General features: G+C 37.2%; 1 protein-coding gene across 2 annotated transcripts in view; it reads left to right on the forward strand.

The window, feature by feature from the left end:
- Nucleotides 1–10,249, forward strand: part of PRKACB (protein kinase cAMP-activated catalytic subunit beta) — a 73,324-nt gene extending 63,075 nt beyond the window's left edge. For both annotated transcript variants that reach the window (XM_062003378.1, XM_010199383.2), the window contains exons 7-10: nucleotides 1,629–1,724; nucleotides 2,863–2,985; nucleotides 4,820–4,984; nucleotides 7,968–10,249. In XM_062003378.1, coding sequence (XP_061859362.1) covers nucleotides 1,629–1,724; nucleotides 2,863–2,985; nucleotides 4,820–4,984; nucleotides 7,968–8,093 — 510 coding nt within the window. In that variant the 3' untranslated portion in view covers nucleotides 8,094–10,249. The remainder of the gene's footprint in view (nucleotides 1–1,628; nucleotides 1,725–2,862; nucleotides 2,986–4,819; nucleotides 4,985–7,967) is intronic.
- The last annotated feature ends 8,311 nt before the right edge of the window (nucleotides 10,250–18,560 follow it).

Genomic DNA, 18,560 nt, shown 5'->3' on the forward strand with positions numbered 1-18,560 from the left:
GAGTAATAGCTGAGTTGAGATCAGACCAGCGTTGCAGTGCTGCAAATGATGACCTTGGTTTTACGACAACCTCTCATGGCACCTCCTCATCTTCCTTTTAGCTCTTTTGTTTTTCATCTAAGTCCTTTAAACTGGATAAGCTTTTCTTTCCTCCTTGTGTCACCTTTTACCATAGCAGAATCTAACAGGGAAATGTATATTAATAATGTCTGAGAGAATTTCTTTTGAACGTTAAGATATGAACAGCTCACTCCAGAATAAGCAACAGTATGTTTTTGTGATGTTGGCAAATTGCAAATGATAATGGGTCCATCAGTCATTCTTCCAGGGTGTGGCTGGTTTGCTTCTGAACAGAGAGGGATGTTTGTGTTCATATGTTGTTACTGTAGTGCCAACTAAAATTTCTTTAGAAACTTCATTTATTTTCTGTTGAATTGTAAAGCAATTACTGTGTGTCTTGTGCCTGCAGTATATTCTTCTTACAGAGATTGATGTTCATTCACAAACACAGAAATGATTCTTTGCTGACTGAAGCAGGTGTGTCTAGTCTGCATCTCACCCGCTTTGTTCAGTTCCAGCTGTGATTGCCGTTGTTTCTACCAGAAATGAAGCAAAACCTGCCTTGATAGTTTAACTTGCTTATTTGTGATACTCCTTTATTAGAAACATCAGCATGATTTATTGTATAATTAGCAAGGGTTATCATTGTGGTACAGTATGTTTTCTCAGGGAATGAGTTGAAAATGACGCCAGGAAGGAGGAAACAAAAGGAAGAGATCCTGAAAATGAGCATAGGCTTGATAGCTTGAAACTGATCCCAGGAGTTCACCTGTGACTCTTTGGCTTCCATATGTGTTCCACGATATGATCGTGAAAAAAGTCACAGAGAGGATGATATTGCATACAGAATTTTGAAAACTTAGTGTAGGAAATATGACAGTGGAATGAAGAATTTATAATGGCCATTTGTGAACAGAGTTGCTGCTACATTCCCCTCTCCACTCATTCCTCAAATGAACAAGCTTGACCCTGGTCATGCTTTTGAAGGTAGTCAGAATCAGAATTACTGGAAGACATCTTTTATGTTATCTTATTCCCAGACTATATATAAAGATTATGTATAATCTTTATATGCTTATGAAATAAAATTCTAAAGTTACAAGACTGGTGTATATCTTAACCCTTTTTGTGATTCATTTATTTGTTAACTAAAGGAAAAGATGTTTATCTTGTTCATATTCACATTATTTAAACTTTCAGCAGTATAAACAGTCTGATATGAAAAGTATAAGAAAAATTATGTATTTTTTTAATATTATAAACAGAAGTTTGTGTCAGAAAATGTCTATTTTGTGTTATCACAAGAAATTTTCTATTTGTCTGAATCAGAACTATCAGGAGGACTGGCTGCTCAGTGTACATCTGTCTGTGATACCATGTGATTTGAGAAACAAAGTTTTCCTCTGTATGAAATAGCTTTCCAAAAGTTTGGGTTGGACTACATGATCTCTAAAGGTCCCTTCTAACCCCTACCATTTTATGATTCTATGAAAAGATTTCAAAAGTACTTAATTTTAAATTTCTTTGTAGAAATGCACTTACAGTCAATTTATTTCTTCTGATGACAGGTGACGGACTTTGGCTTTGCAAAAAGAGTAAAAGGAAGAACTTGGACGTTATGTGGGACTCCAGAATACCTGGCACCTGAAATAATTCTCAGCAAGGTTCTTTATCTTGTTACTCAGCCATTCTTTTGATGCAGTTAAAAGTTATCACACAATTATTAAACTCTGAGAAATAAACAATTGCTGATACTTCCAAAAAACAGATCTTGACTAGTCAGCTCTTTATGAATTACATAATGTAGAATAGTTGCATTGTAAGTATTTTTTTATTATGTTAAAACTTACTCCAAAGCAGGGATTTTCATATGACTGTACAGAACTTTCTAGGTATGCTTGCCGTGTAACTTGTGAGGAGAAAAAGGGATTTATAGAACCTGTAATTATGTTATTCAACCAGCATCGTTATCAGAACAGCAGATATGAGTGAGTACATTCTGGAGTGTTAACGGACTAGAACAGGAGCTCCATAGGTAGAGAACCACATAGTGGACAAATTAGTTGTCATTAAAAACTGGCTGCAGGGTGTTTCAGGCTTAAGGCACTTTACGTGAAATCAACCATGACAAAACACTGGTACATGCAGGATAAGCTTAGCATTGATCCATTTGTGTCCAGTATTTGCATTATTTGAATGTAGAAGAAATATGACTTATCACATAGTTGTACAACTCTAACCCTTCGTGTTTTTCAAAGGACAAATATCCTTTATCGTTTATGAAACTGCTTATGATAGAAACAATCATAACATATTATGTTAAATTATGTAAATTATGAATTTAATATGTGGTTTAAGGAAATATCCTTTGCAGGCCTTTAAACCAAAAATGCTTTCATTTGGGGAGAAAATCATAGAATCGTTGTTTGGAGCTTTATTTGCCCCTATGCAGCTAAAGCAGCAGAAGAAATTGCAACATATGTGCTACAAATTCTTAATAGATTTTTCAGGAAAGACTGAGTCTTAACCCTCAGCTTTGTAAGAGATCTCAAAGAATGCATATAAATTCATGAGGTTCCTGAGGTTTTCTGTCCTTTTAAATATTAAATAGGATTTGCTAATTATCTTATGTTCAGGCTTCAAAGATCAGATCATAAATGACTCAGCTAATTAATCTTTTATAGTATATAACAGTCAATTAAACTTTTCAGCTCTAGTTTACTAAATGACTGTTCTGAAATGCAGACAGTCAAGCAAAAGATGACCATATGTACTAATAGTGGTATTTCTTGTCTTATGCAGGGTTACAACAAGGCAGTGGATTGGTGGGCATTAGGAGTGTTAATCTATGAAATGGCAGCTGGATATCCCCCATTCTTTGCAGATCAGCCCATTCAAATTTATGAGAAGATTGTGTCTGGCAAGGTGAGTTGAAGGCTCTGTATTTTTTTCACAAATGCAGTTGTTTGTCTTTGCACAATCTGTGTTTTTTAGTGTGGAGAGATGCAGACTTTACTGGTTACTAAACAGCAACTTGGAAAGAATATTGGGAAAGTTATTAATGTGTACTTCTAAAGTACAGACGTTGTTACAGCAATGTTGAAAACCAAAATTCTAAAAATCTGTTCTCCACCTTCAAATCCAAATGCTAGTTGTTAAATTTACAGACATGGTGGTATTATATCCTTTTATGCCTGGATAAAAATGATCCAGCAACTATTAACAACTGTTCAGCTGTGTGCTTGATTTGCCTAGCTATTTTCTTCTCTAGAATATTTTTGTAGCTTTTGAGAAGCTCTAAAGAATTTCCGTAATTCATAGTAGATTTCTTCTGCAGTCCTGTAGTTAAAGACACATCTAATGTTCTTCTTTGGCTTTCCTTGTTACATAAAATTGAAAAAAAAACCCAAACATTTCAACTTTGTTGTTGTTATTGTAAAGTTCTCTTAGTGTGCTGAATAGCACAAAAATGGGATCATTCTGTTGTTTCTCCTGCTAGCCAGTGTTGTCTCTCCGAGTTTATTTATGCTCTCTTGATTTGTTACAGCTCTTCTGTTCATGGTCTCTACATGAACATGTGCTGTGCTGCTCTTATGTACTTCTGTAATTCTAATAAAGGGAAGTGCTTCAGTACACCTTGTGGTGCACTGCAATGAGATTGATTCTTGTCTAGGACTTTATTTAAATTAAGCAGGTGGTTGCTTTTTCAAAGACTGTAATACTGTGATCTCAGTTGTCTCTTTGAATATATGGGAATTCATTTGAAAATACATATTTTAAAAGAAATGTTTATCTTTGGAACAAAAAACCTTCGGCATTTTTCACAGTTGTATCTAATTTGCTCCACATCTGAACCCTTGTTTGCCTGCCTTGCTTTCTGATGTACTACAATAGAGCCTTATTGACAGATAAATTGAAACAGTGCCCTCAATTATCAGACCTCTTGATTTTGCAACATGTTTTTATGTTAAATAATTCTGTGTTCTGCGTTTATGTCATAACTGATCAAATGAGTAAAGACAGTGTCAAATTCATGACAAATAAAACTTTCTGCCTGTTCTTTTCCCCTTTCTTCACTCTACCACTCTCAAATGGTGTCAGTAGATTGTTTTACTAGTAAAATCCTATGTAATTACATCCCATGAATCATCTTAAAATATTTCTTAGCCAGGTTTGACTGAATTCTGTTGGCAAGTCACTCATGTGCTGTCTTCAAATAGTGCAGTATTATTTATGTAAGACTTTTGGTATTGGTGTATTTAGTTATCAGAAGTGAATTACAGAGTATAAATTTCCAGATGGCATTTTCATATATAATTGCTAAATGTTATTTCAGAGCACATCTATATATTAATATGTTGTATAAATGCTGTGCTGTACTGTATCTCCTCTGTGTGTGTGTGTGTGTGTAATGTAAAAATTTGTTCCAAAAAAGTTGAGAATGCCTTGAGATGATGTCAGTGAAACACCAAGTTAAATTTAGCTTTTATATCATTCATCAAAATACTAAATATTTTACTCCAACTGGAATCAGATGTTGAAGCTTTCCATTAAAAAAATGGTAGATAGAAAATGTAATGCTGTTGGTAAAAGCTCTATGAAACAAATTGGTGTGCAATAATAATCTCTCTTCATGCATTCCTACTTGATATATTTTTAGAGGAAGAATAGAAAATGGCCCCAATGTTTTCTTTTTTATGAACGTTATTTTACTTAACAGGGGAAAGAATTGAGTTTGTATATTGTTTTTTAATTTTAGGTAAGGTTCCCATCACACTTCAGTTCAGACCTAAAGGATCTTCTAAGAAATTTACTCCAGGTAGACTTGACCAAACGATATGGAAATCTCAAGAATGGTGTAAATGACATAAAGAATCACAAGTGGTTTGCAACTACAGATTGGATTGCCATTTATCAGAGAAAGGTAAGACCCATCCTAACCAAAACTATTACAGGTCTGTAAGGGATGAAAGTAAAATTTGTAATGATGTTGTTTATTTTTTGCCTTCCTAAATCTATCACTTTTAATTAAACAAGAGAAAAGATGAAAAAGTAGTTTAAGACTCTGAAGAGTATATATTGACCGAATCATATTTGTTCCGTGTTGGTATTTTATCCTGGACCTGTGTGTACATTCATGTTCTTTTTTTACGTGTGTTGCGCTATAGTCTGCTTCTGGAATATCTCAGAATGGAATAGATGGTCTCTATAGATCCCTTCCAACCCCCACCATTCTATGATTCTGTGATCTTTTGCCTCTCTTTCTTTTTATTTTAACCCCTGCTCTAGTGGCATAAATAAATACTCCTCCACAGCAGAGCAGAGAGGAATTTCTTCGCCTTTCCAGCAAGTTCTTAGCAGTTAGATTGTGCTTAAGTGTGGAGAAGCTCTAGCTTGTCTTTCTCTGCTAAAGCAGTATGCTCCCTCCATCTTGCTCTTGCTTTGTCTGCATTTGAGACAGACTTAGATGTAGAGAGTGTCTACACAATCCTCAGTGTCTACAGAGGAGTATTTTTTCCTCTGACCCTACATTATTGACTGCAGTTCCATAAGCTGCAGCAATGGGAAGAACCCTGCTCAATGTTTTGTTTTGATTTTTTCTCCCCTGACATTTTTAGAATGGTTTTCTGAACCGGCCTCACGAATATTACTTGGAATTTGGTTTTAGAAAGTTCATGCCCAGTCTGCACTATGAGCTTTGAACTTATGTAAGAAAAAGTAACAGAGACGATTGGGAAGGTTTTCAGAGCACAAGAAGCCATTAACATATTGGTTGAAAGGAAGAACGTTACTGGCTGCTGGGATGAGAAAGGAGAGCTGATAAAGGAAGCTCCAAAGCTCCCACTCTCCTTGAAAGTAGATCAGTGAGTTACTAGAGACAAATCCCTAAGAAATGATTTGTTCTTTTAAATGCAACCTTTGAATTGTTTTTTCAATAGATAAAGGACTAAGGTAACTTTATTGGTGTTGTCCTATAAGACTGAGGTGGAGAAATAACTGGCCGCTTGTAAAACATTTAGAGTTAAGCAGTAATATTTGAAGGAATTGGTTTACTTTGTTGGAATGCTAACAGTCTTGACTGTAGAGGGATGAACGTTCTGCTGTAGCAGCAATATTTTAAAGGCCAAACCTAAATACTAACAATAGTTTATTAAAAGAAACTGGTTGTTTGGCTACACAAATTGACAGTACAGTTGTTGTAGTGTTCTCTAATGTATTAATTCGTGGAAGACAGGGTACAATTAACATATCCCATGTTCTTTGTGTTAAGTATAGATATTTTTAAGAAAAGTTTCTCATTGCAGAATTGTAATTATCTGTTCTTTGCTTTCTTAATGCCTATTTACAGGGCAAATTTATGTGCACTGAGTTTCATTTGCCAGTATGCTATTTGGAGACACCCAGGCCCCATAACATTAAATCAGATGTTTTAAAACTGTGCTGAATATTCTTAGCACTGCTAGTGCATGGCTGTGGAGAATTACTTCCACAGAAACAAGAAATATTTTAAACTGTGAGCTAGCAGTACAGTCGGAATAGCTATTACTACTTTTAAAGGATCGTGAGAACTGATGCTGAGTAAGTTTAAAGCTTCTAATTATAAGGAATAAATATTATAATACTAAGGGTGTGAGACAACAGCATGGATTGTAATATCATTTAAGCAGTCATAGGAATACAACAATAAACTGTATATACTGTATATACCAGCTTTCCACAGTGGCTGTAACTAGGGCATGTATTTCTCTAAATAAACATAGCATTCCTTTGCAGCTACTGTAATGTGAATAATTTGTTATACTTTAGCCATAAAATGAGCTAGTCAATTACTTAATATTTCAGATAAGATCAAGTCTTGTTTTCTTTCTGTGTTTTCTGTGTAGCTGTTTATTACACATATTGTCAGATAATTTGGTTGTGTTTAGGGCCAAACGTATTTCTTCTGTAGTGTTATTTCCTGCAATCTTTTTTTAGCAATTTTCGTAGTGAAGATAATAGGAAAAGGTCTGAGGCCTCTCATTTGAACATGTTCTAAAATTCCAGCAGTAAATAAGATACTTCTTGTGCTCTGAAATTTGTTGTAAGAGAGTTCATGAAAATCAGTCAACTTCAAGAAGCTGCATATTCCCTCAACTTTTAGAAGCAGCAAAGAGCATCCTGGAAAATGACTGGTTGCAGTATCTGGGTGTGAATGCCTTACTACCATATAGTTGGCATGAGATGCACTGAATCTCCGTGTTAATCAAGTATTTAAGTGCATCTGAGAGGATGTGCAGGCAGTCTTTACCAGAAGGGGTTCTTCGTCATTAGAGGTGCACTGCCTTTTTGTGCAGTTGTTTAGTGACCCATTACAGTCACTGTTTATCTCAGTTCTGTCCTAATTTTGAGAAGGCTTTCACTTCTCACAGTTAGGTCTTAGGAAGAACTTTGTAGGACGTGAAGAACAAATGGTTTTAAACTCATACTGTTAGGTTTTATTTGGAAATAGAAGATTGTTGGCAAGTAGAAGGAGAGGGGTTCCAAACTGCCCTAAGATTTTTAAGTAGCACTGATGGCAATCAATCTACTCCGCTTCCACCATGACATGTGCAACTGTTAAACGTAGTCCTTCCCATGAGCTGAAGAGCGTGGGATCTCTTCTGCAAGAGAACTGAACTTTGTTTTGAAGTGGAAGTAACTTTTTATTGATGTTTGTCAGTGAGAAATCAGTCTTTTTCACCTTACATTCATACATCTAGTCTAGTTTTATTTATGTGCCATGACTTTAAGCTGTAATATCCGGTTTCTTGGCAGGATTTGAGGAGTAATGGAAATATTGTTGTGCTTATTATTAGAGTGTTAAATCTAAGGATATTAGGCCAATCACATTTTGTATGCTTGCTTTTTTTTCCCCTTCCCAAATACAGGTAGAAGCTCCATTCATACCAAAGTGCAGAGGCCCTGGAGATACCAGCAACTTTGATGACTATGAAGAAGAAGATATTCGTGCGTCTCTAACAGAAAAATGTGCAAAAGAATTTGCTGATTTTTAGTATGAGTAAGAGGACAAGATGACATCAGGGCTCACATTGGGATCTTTGCACTCTGTTAACAGATGAGGTGGAGCTGAGACCATCATATGTCAAAACAGTTACCTAGTTACTTCATTCCACAAAGCTGACTGAGGTCTTTATTGCCATCTTCCATGTGTGCAGTTTGCACCAACCCTTCTAACTAGGCACAATTAAGCAAGCACTGTTTGTGCAGTAACACAGAATAATAGACCACTTTCCTACTTAACTTTGGTTTCTGTCGTTCTTTGTTTCTGTGTATTGTTCATTTTCCCCCTTTAAAATGAAGTAGTTTTTTACCCAAGAATGCTCCATTTTATTTTGAATAATGTATTATTTGTGTGAGTGAAATGGAAGGTGTTGCGGCTAGTGTGATTTAGACTGAAGTGAAAGATAAATGTTGCTTCTAGTCTGTGCCAGCCAATAATTCTTGTCTGTCTTGTGTCTGATGCTACAATTTATAATAATTTTTTAGTAGCTCAGACTAAACCTAGCCAACATTTTTAGCATTTTGGAAGGTAGTATTTATCGCCATATAAATGTCTGCTAAATTAACTTAAAACATTTCTTCCTGGAGACTGACCAAAATTCAGTAGAATCAATTGGATGGCTTAAGTAGGGGACAGTAGCTTGACCCCGTGCCTTGGTTTTCTACATCCCTGCAGTTTTCATCACTGCCTTCTTCCTTTGTATTTCCCACCTAGGCAGTAGGGAGATCACCATAACCAGACTGTACCACAGAAAGCTTACAGTCCTGAGAGGGAGTAATTCCACCTGGTCTGGATTTTGGACCATATTTAACCAAGTCAACTTACCAGCATTTCAGTTGGCAGGTATAAAATGGCTTTTTTAAGAACATGAACCCTAAACTCTTAAAGGAAGTTTTGGTCAGTATTGTAGAGAATATGATTCATTTTGATCCACTTTTTTTTTTTTTAAACAAAAAAAGCGCCAATGTTTGGGCTCCCAAAGTATTCCTTGTTTTGAGCCTTTTTTGGTTGAAAAAGGCATTCATTAAAATAAAAACCACCACACCATGAAAAGCAAAATGCGCTCTGCCATTAGCTGTGAAAAACAAATGGTTTAGCAAATGCAAACTAATGTTCTAGATGCATCGCTGGATGAACACGGTTATTTTTTGTTAGCTGTTAAGAATAAGAGGTTATTGCCAAGTTTTTATTCTGGTATACTATATTAGTAAACTGAGGATGAAGTACTGCTACAATCATTTTCTTTTTAGTTACAGCACTTCATTCACGAAGAAAAGAGACAAAGTTTAAAAACTGCAGCATCTGGGTTTATTTTAGTTGCGTTGTGTCTTCATTTCTAACCTACTTTCTTTCAATCAAACAGAATGTATGGTCACACAGATACAGGTATTTGGGCTTAATTATGTTTTGTATACTCTCACCAACTGACTTAAAAGATATTGCTACCATGTGCTAGCTTTGGGCACTTTTACACATTTATTTCAATGTTAATAATCAGTGGCTCAGCACTTTTTTTGGGGTTGCTTTTAAACTTTTTCATAGTAGTTTTATTTGTACACTTGATTCTGGCCGTCTCAGTGACCTGTCTTAAAACAGCACATCCAAAACAGTTTAAACTAGACTCATATTTTATGATAAATTTACATGCATACAAGGATGAATTGTTTTTAAAAGAAAAAAAAATGAGCTATATTGATACAGAGCCATTGTATTTGTTTGAATGTCAGTGCAAATAAACCACTGGCATTCCTTCCTTTTAATCTGTATGATGCTGCTTTAACAAAAGCCTTTGTAGACGTTTTACAAGAGAATGAAACGTACCATCAACATTCTGTATGTTTAGGTTGTTGAGCATTTTTGCACAACGTCATTAGGAGGCTGACACTGAATGCAGTCTTTGTCCACCCATATTTACATATGTGCAAGAAAAGTATAAGATACTTTGCTGTAGCAAATTTTATGTAACAAAGATATATCGTCACATTAATAAATTTAAAGAAATCCTTTGTATGAAAATGTTAAAATCTTTTGTATTTCATTTAGACCAAGGACATGCTGCTGTATGCTAGCTGTATGCGATAAATTCTACAGTAACTTTGTTGTCGTTTATGAACTTTAAAAGATTTTAATAAATGTTGGAGATCACAATTTGATTCTGTTATGATTTTAATTTTTAATCATTACATTTATAATTCTAGTAAGGTTCAGAGACTTTTCTGTTTTGTAAAATACTGTAACCATTCATCTTGCGTGTACAATAAGGCAAAAGTCTAGGAAATTGGTTCTGACGTGTCTGTCTATGATATCCAGATTAAATTCTACATGGGCATAAGTGGAAAAACCATCGTAATGCCATGACATTTTGCTGTTTTTTAATTTTATGAAAATCCTGTCCGAAACTAAAATACTTTTCCAATATGGCATAATAGACTTCAGTATGGAAATGAGATTCTATTTTGGAAAAGGAGGGGAAAGTGTGCAATTTCCAAGGCATTAGTGAGTACATTTGACAATGTGAGTATTATACAACCCTCTCATTTAAACACAGTCATAAAATATAACTACAGAATATTATGTTACCTGTATTTAATTTGAAAAATCCTTTTCACAATATGGAAAATTGTATATCTATGACAGTAGAAGCTTGTTAATTTTACACATTTGAGGAATTAAGTGTTGAACTATATGGTATATTTTAATTGTATTCTAGTTGTATGTAACTTTCATTTCCAACATAAAGGATTGTATCTCATTAAGTAAATTGCTTTTTTATTATCTTGTCAGTTGCATTAAAACCCTTATTTTTAAATCCTTTAAAGTATTTTACTAATTTTTGCAAATAATTAGATGTTTTCAAGTGCTGCAACAGTGTGCAATATAGTAAACATTTATATACAGAAGTGCAAATTAAATTATGTACAACACTTGTGCTGCTTCTTTGTGAATCAGAATGTTGTATGATGAGAGTCGCTGCATTTCCCCACACACTGTCAGCAGGGTTTGAAAGCAAGAGGAAAAGGTTAGAAAACACACCACACATATTAGTTGGGATGCATTACGCTTCACATTGACAAGGGTGTTCAGAGAAGATAGTGTGCAGAATATTAAAGGCACACTGAGAAGCCAGTGAGTTGGACTTCTTAAACACTCAAAGGCAAGCAAGGTGATCATTAACTGCAATATTGTTTGTCTTCATATTTTCACATTCAGACTTGATGCTTTTTATTAAAGATAATTGCCTGTTTTTAAACTGTCTGCAGATCCCGCTGTACAAATTTTGTGCTGTGTCTTGTTGTGCTGTGAAACAACTGATAGAAGTAAAGACTGTTCATGGTTTTGGCATTGTCTGTCTTGAGGCTTTTTCTGCAAGTGGTGTTCAGAGAGGCTCTGGTACCTGCTCCCTGTAACGCAGCTCCTTCTCTTCCCACTGTCTGAGCAGAGCCTTGGCCTCTTTGCTTCTGCTGCTGTACGCCTACTGACTGTGGTTTTGTGTTCTTCTTGGTTAGTAGTACAAATGCTGTATTACATTTTAAAGACCTTTGTACTTTTTCTAAAGCTGAGCTAAGAAACTGCGAAAAGATTGTCTTCAGCTTTCACTGCAGTTCCCTTGCAAACGTGGTGTGTTGAGCAGCAAATGTGGAGGTTTCATTCATATCTGTTGTTCTAAATTGCCATGGGTAAAGAGAACTTATGCCAGATAAGAATTTGAGAACCATTTCATAAGCAACTGGACAATTCCATTCTCTAGCTGGGATGTATGTAGCTGATCTGAATGTGTTTGATTAAAAACAACAACAAAATTTGTGTGACCACTAGAGTTTTCCAAGTGTGGTTCTTGCACACTTTTAAAAAATGTTCTTAATTGACAGCTTGAGGAATCAACTGATTTGAGTCCTCTGACAAAAGGGGTGAAATATGAGTGTCTAATGTCAGCCTAGGCAGTGATTGCTTCCAGTAAAAGGGTTAGTGCTCCACAGGATATTTAAATGTCTTACTGACAGTAAATATTTGTCCCCTTAATATGAATTATGTCAAGTGTTGAGATTTTTAGAAAGATAAGATGGGTGTCTCAGGGCAAGATAGTGTCTCAAGATAGCTTCCTTTACTAATGTTTGAATTTTATGATGAATAAAAGTTTTAATTAAATCTGAGGTCTAATCACATTTTGACCTTTTGTTGTTTTGGGGTTGAGTTTTTCTGTATACTATAAAAAGAGGTGCCTGCCTGAAGGAAACCAAAATACAGTTTATTCTTGTTGTTCACTGCAAGAAGTTTCTACCTCATGGGATAACAGTAGCTTTGAGAGCGCTGTGAAATCAGTGGGATTGAGCCGATTTCAAAGCTAGTCAAATTTCCTTTAGAACTCCTTCAGTCGGGTGGTCCCATTCCCTTCTTCAGAGGGTCAAATAGAAATGTTCTTGCAAAAATGTGTTTCCAAAAAACTGTGTTTATGTGACTCTTTGCTTTAAAATTTAAAAGTAATGTTTGTGGTGTTCATTTGAGTTAGCTCATGGTTAGTAAAACATTTAAGACCCAGTGACAAACTTGCACATTCTTTAGGAGTGCTCAGGTTATGGGATTTAAATTTTGGTAGATTACACAGTAGCAATCTAGTATCTAATTAAAAATTCTGCTCTTTGTATTGAGAAGCAACCTGGTTGAGGATGAGGCATCTTTACTGAGGACAACGTAGAGAAAACCTGTGGCCCAAAACATGTACGTGGCTGCAGCATAAAAGCTCTTTAGGATGAGAAGGTTGTTCCAGTTGGAAGGGTTTTATGGATGAGGTCAGTGATCTGTTCCCAAACATATGCAACCACGGTGACAGGTGTTTTCCTTTGTTGGGAGATAGATTTCAGAGACTTCTTCCTTTGCCTTTGCTTCCAGGATGCTGTGGAAGGTTGGAAAGGACACAGCTGTAGGTGCATTAACTCAAACGGATCGAGGTTTTGGCAGCCTGTTGTGTGGTGCAGTATGTTCTGAGTGTGTCCAGTCAGTACCAGGAAAAAATACTGGTGATTAGTAGAAAGGAAAAGCTTTATTAACTCTCTGAGATTCTTCCACTAGCAAGGTAATTTGTTGTTTGGGTTTTTTTTAACTAAAAAAAAAAGAATTTCATTTGCATTTAGTGGCATATCAATGCTTTGGTCTACACAGCAACATCACAAGAACTGTCTTCTGCTGTTCTGTACTGTATATCTGTGTTGCAGCTTTGAATGTATATATAGTTATCTAAGTAACAACCAGTCCAACAACATGAATGCTAGATTGGAATATCTGAACTTTCAGTTGCTTCCATCTTTACCGTCATCTTTCTACTTGTTTGCATGAAGTGGGGATCTCTTAACACCTTGGATGAGTAAAACAACATAATTCACCTCTCTCCCAGGTGTGTTAATTTAGGTTAAACACTATTTAATTATTTCCTGTATACCTAGAATCTCTAAAAGAATCCTTCTTTCAACTGAAAAAGAAGAAAATGATAGTGTGTGTCCCCAGTAAATAAATTGTCTTTATTTCCCTTTATTCTCTTACCATATGTGTCGGGTAATATGCATCTGCCAGGTTTGCTTACCAGTGGGAAAGACTTAAGAGGAGTGCTGAGCAAGTAGCCTTAGTAAAAACATTATTTTACCAGAAACAAGAGCAGCGTGGCAGAATCATTCTAAGGGGCTGCATGATAGGACATGTACAGTGTAGAGATTTAGTTTGTTATCTGTTAGCACGTTAGTTCATGTCAGGAGTGTGTTTCTCCTTTCGTAAAGTAATTGCTGGAGTCTTGGCTCCTGGAGGACAGCCACATCTCATGGCCAAAGCACCCATAGCTCATTCATTCTGGAAGGGAATTCCAGAACAGGACTGGATCAGCTGCAAGGTGCATTTCCTACCAAGAGAAGTATTGCAGTATGTATGGGGGGAAAAATAACTCCTTCGCGTCTCATAAATTTGTTGGTCTTTTTTAAAGCCATGCAAGGAAACTTGAAACACAAATGCATTTTTACTTGGGATTTGTCCAATCCAAATCTATGCTTTGAGGCATTCCTAGGACTCCTTTAGAATTTTTTAAACTGGTCTTCATTCACCAACTACTTTCTGAGTAACAGAACTCAACTCTGGCTTTTCTTGCACTCCTTTTTTTTATGTTCCAGATTGCTACAAAACCCTGTAAATTAAAATGAGTGAGGATTCCACCTTAACCTAACTTCTCTAGCTGCGTTCATTTGCCAGTAGAGGGCACGCTTTTATGGTGTGTGGAACAGTGTGCTTAAGAAATGTCAGTTGCACAGCACGGTGAGAACAAGAGACTTGTGAAATGTTTAAGAGCAGTAGGGAATGAGAAATTCGGACTGTACCACTCACATATCATGTCAGATAATATATGCAATACCAACCCTCAGTCATTTATGTATTAGTAGATTTTTACTTTTAAATTCTTTTAATTATTTGCAAATTTTTTTACTGTTTTTAATATCTGCATCAACTAAAAAGGAATTTTTCACACTGATTTGAACAAAAGGGGTTTTTTTCATGTGTGTTATTGCACAAGCTAGGTAAAAATGTCCTTAAAAAATCCCTGACTGATAAATTCTATTTTCATCTGAGGGTCTGTTTTTGTAGCACACAATCATATTTCTGTATTATGTGCACTCAAAAGTTCAGAGGTATACTCTCTTAAGAAAAGATCATCACAAAACCAAAACCAAACAAAAAAAAACACCTTGAAAGGTGCTTCTAAGCTGCTTCATTAAATATATAGTGTTGACAGTAAGGGAGGATATACGATTTTTTAGAGTTAGATGCTGATCAAATTCAGATATATCTCTGCTAATTACAGTTAGAATGTTTACAGACAGAAAATAGTGTTCAATATTTTGCTGAATTGTGTTTTAATTCTTTGCTGAGCAGTTTGGGATAAAATTACAGCAAATGTTTCTAAGAGTGTCTCTGAGCAAAAACTAACAACCAATTTAAAGCTGAACAATTTTTTTTAAAGATCAGTTTAACTGTTACAGTCTTAGTGCCTAACTTTTGAATGTCATGTCTGCTCGTGTTGACATGTGAATATCTATTTGGTTCTTTTATGTATCAAAGAGAGCAGAGAGTAGAGAGAGTCATCAAATGTGTGCCTGGAACACTTACTCTACTGTAGTTGTGGTTCCTTTCTTGCAGCCTGTGTTAGTTTTGGCAACTGCTGTCTGCCAAACATGCACATCCTTTGATCTTTGCTATTTACATGCAAAGTGTAGGGTTGCCATGATTTCTTTTGATTTCCTCACAATGTGGTGCTGTGAACAGACAGAGAACCCATAGCCCACCCCCCCAGCTGGCACCAGTGACTGAGTGCTACCAAAGACACCCATCTCTGGGGCTGTGGTGCTTTCAGTGGATGAGGAGCAGCATTCTTCAGGGCTGATCAATGGAAGAAAGGCCATATTCTGGTCTTACCCACCTGGTATCAGTTCTGGCAGTTACACTAAAACCACAATGTGTAAGGAAGATGCCGGTATTTACCAGGACGTGAGTGCTTTACGAATCTTTGAAATATGGATGTTTCTAAAACAGACTAAACATGCCTGCTACTGGCAAACTTTGCCTGCCTGCCTGCTGGCTATCAGTGGAAAAACATCACTGCCCTAGAACGTCATAGAATGGCCTGCCTGCACACCTCTGAAATAGGATCATTGCCCAAAATGGCTGTGGTTAGCAAAGGTGGACACCTTTCAAGGGCTTCCCACTATCCAAGTGTTGCATAGATCTCTGTGCATGCTCAGAATATTCCTTTAGAAGAAAACAAAAAAAAGGAATGGGCTGCTTTGTCTTGACTCCTGATACAAAGGTGAGTTTGTGACTAACCCTCTGCTTCTCCTTCCTTTATTGAGTGTACACAGAGACCTGAATCTTACTGACCTTGGTTTCTAAGAAAACCTCTAGATGAGAAGGTGATGTAAGAATCTTGTAACAGTGCTTTTAAGAGAAAATCCAAGATACCCCCTAAAGTCTGTGTAGGATTCAGGAGAAACCTTCATGGGCAGGCACGGAGAAAGCTCTCAATGTCCCCATGTTGAAAATGGAGATCTCAGTACAGTTGCACTGGAACATTTTGATTGCTGCTGTCAGGAAACTAGACATCAGTCTTATATATTGTTAAAATAGTGTGTGGCTTAGGATTGTAGAAATGGAGGAAATATTTGGGGTTTTCACTACGGAAAATGTTTTCCAGCATGTGGCCTGGATGTTGATGATGAATGTTCCCTCAGTCTAGGTGCAGAGGAGACCTCTGTCACTTGTAAAGGTGTTGTGTGAGAGCTGTGCAGGCTTATAGATGCACTAACTTCCATGGGGTTCTGTACTGGGCCTGGGCACAGTGTCCAGGGAAGTAAAACTCATATGGGAGGCTGGAGAGGTATCGGAAGCCAATTTTACAGCCAGGACTATCTTGTTGTTAAGGAGATGGCAGTCTTACCCCCGTCAATATTGTCTGGAGGAGAAGGAGGAGGAGGAGGAGCAGGAGCATAAAGGGCCGACTCAGAGATCCCCCCAGGGGAAAGCTGTCTGGCAGGAGCTGTGTGCATTCCTGCCTCCCCTGCAGCAAAAGGTCCTGTGAGTCCCACTGTCACCACTGGTCACCAAAGGGGTCACTGAGCCACCAAAATCAGGCTGCAGGTGGTTTTTCAGTGACAAGCAGGTTCCTCACTCCTGGGGAAAAAAAAAAAGCTTCCCACCAAAGTGGGAGAAGACTTAGCACCAAGTTCTTAAGGTAGTGTTTATGTCAACTACAGTTGTGTTTTATAGACATTTTTTCTGTCCATTTTTATTTTTCCATTCTTGTATGCATCAGCATGGTGTGTGTTTTCATTTGCCTCTCTTCATAGAACCGAAGTACTACCTTTCAGATTCCTGAGATTTAAGAGCTATTTCACTGGGATGTCTGAGCCATATTTACATAAAATATTTCTACTAGGCTGGATTCTGTTTTACAGTGTTGGTATTTCATATGAGTACTTCTTATAAGCTTCTTTGCTACATTATCACAAACTAGGCAAGTGTGTGGCAGGTACTACTGCTAGTATGGGCAGAATGAGTTGTGTTTTATGTAAAAGGGTTTTTTTAAAACAAAGAATAAGCTTTACAATAACAAGGGTTTAAGTCTGGACAGTAGCTTTATTAAATATAGAGCAATTACCAGAATAACAAGGAGTACAACAAAAATAAGTAGGGCAGGAAATTCTCAGTGAAGTGGATATAATTCACATGCAGGAAGGCGTTTTTAAGCAATTCAGCCTTGGAAACTAGAGGAAGCAAAATCAGAAAGGTACCAGTGGCCTTACATTACACTCAGCTGCTGTACACATTCATTTTTAGCCTGATGTGAAGAGTGCAACTCTAGTCATCTTATTGGGGAGTCATACAATTACAAAAGAAAAAAGCTTCCTGTGTAAAAAAGGACCTTAGCAAACCAAAGATTTTAAGTCTCTCCACCAGGACAAAGCAGACAGTCTCTGCCATCCTGTGAATTACTGCCTTGTCAGTACATCTGAGCAGTGCTCCTCCCCTCCGGGCTTTGCATGGAGGGAGCTGTGCTGCTGATTCGGCACCGTGCACCTGCAGAGCTCTTAACCCATGCAGTGATCCTGAAACACGGAGGTCTTACAAAACTTTTTGCACATCTGTGGACCCTGGTTTTACCTTACCAGTGTACTCAGGGTAACTGCATGGAATACCAATCAAGGTTGGCTGCTGCTTCTGCTGTGACCTAATACTTAAATATTGACTTCAACTTAATTGCCTTAGGAATGAACATCAGGTAGGTACAAGTCACTCTGCTATGTACTTGCCACAGGTTCCCTGCTTTCCTTCCCTCTGCACTTGCTCTACACCAGTGCTATCTTTGGCCTTTTGTTTAGGCTTTGTGCAGAACCTCAGAGCAACTTGACAATGCTTGGCCATGCAGAAAACCCTGGCAGGTCAGAAGGGAGCTGTGAAGAAGACACAGGATGGCTTTTGGATGGTGTTCCTGGCCAAGGCAGGAATGGAAGAGAAGACCTTCACTGCTGGACTCTGTGGACTGACTGGAGTACCTTGCTGGGAACTGTCCTTTATTACTCTATGCAATGCCTAAGTAGGGAAGGGAGAGCAGAACAACAGGTGTTAAGCTGTTGATGCAAGGTTAAGTGGCAAAATTCCGCTCAAGCAAGCTAGAAAGAATATGGCCTAAAGCAGAAAAGACCTTAACTGAGGAAAGGCTGTTTTCTGAAAGAGGAGCAAAGTGCTGAACAAGTAACAAGGATTTTGTCTCTTTCTGGGTGTACAGTAATTGCCAGGGACTGTGGAAAAGATCCTGAAGTACTTACCAGTCCTAGGGTGACAAAAATCCTCAGTGCTAACACAGGTTTGATAAATGACCTCCCTAAGTGTGGTATGGAGCTGGGGCTATTTAGAGCAGACAGGGAAGGTAGAA

Source organism: Colius striatus, chromosome 10 (assembly GCF_028858725.1).
Source record: "Colius striatus isolate bColStr4 chromosome 10, bColStr4.1.hap1, whole genome shotgun sequence".
Lineage (NCBI taxonomy): Eukaryota > Metazoa > Chordata > Aves > Coliiformes > Coliidae > Colius > Colius striatus.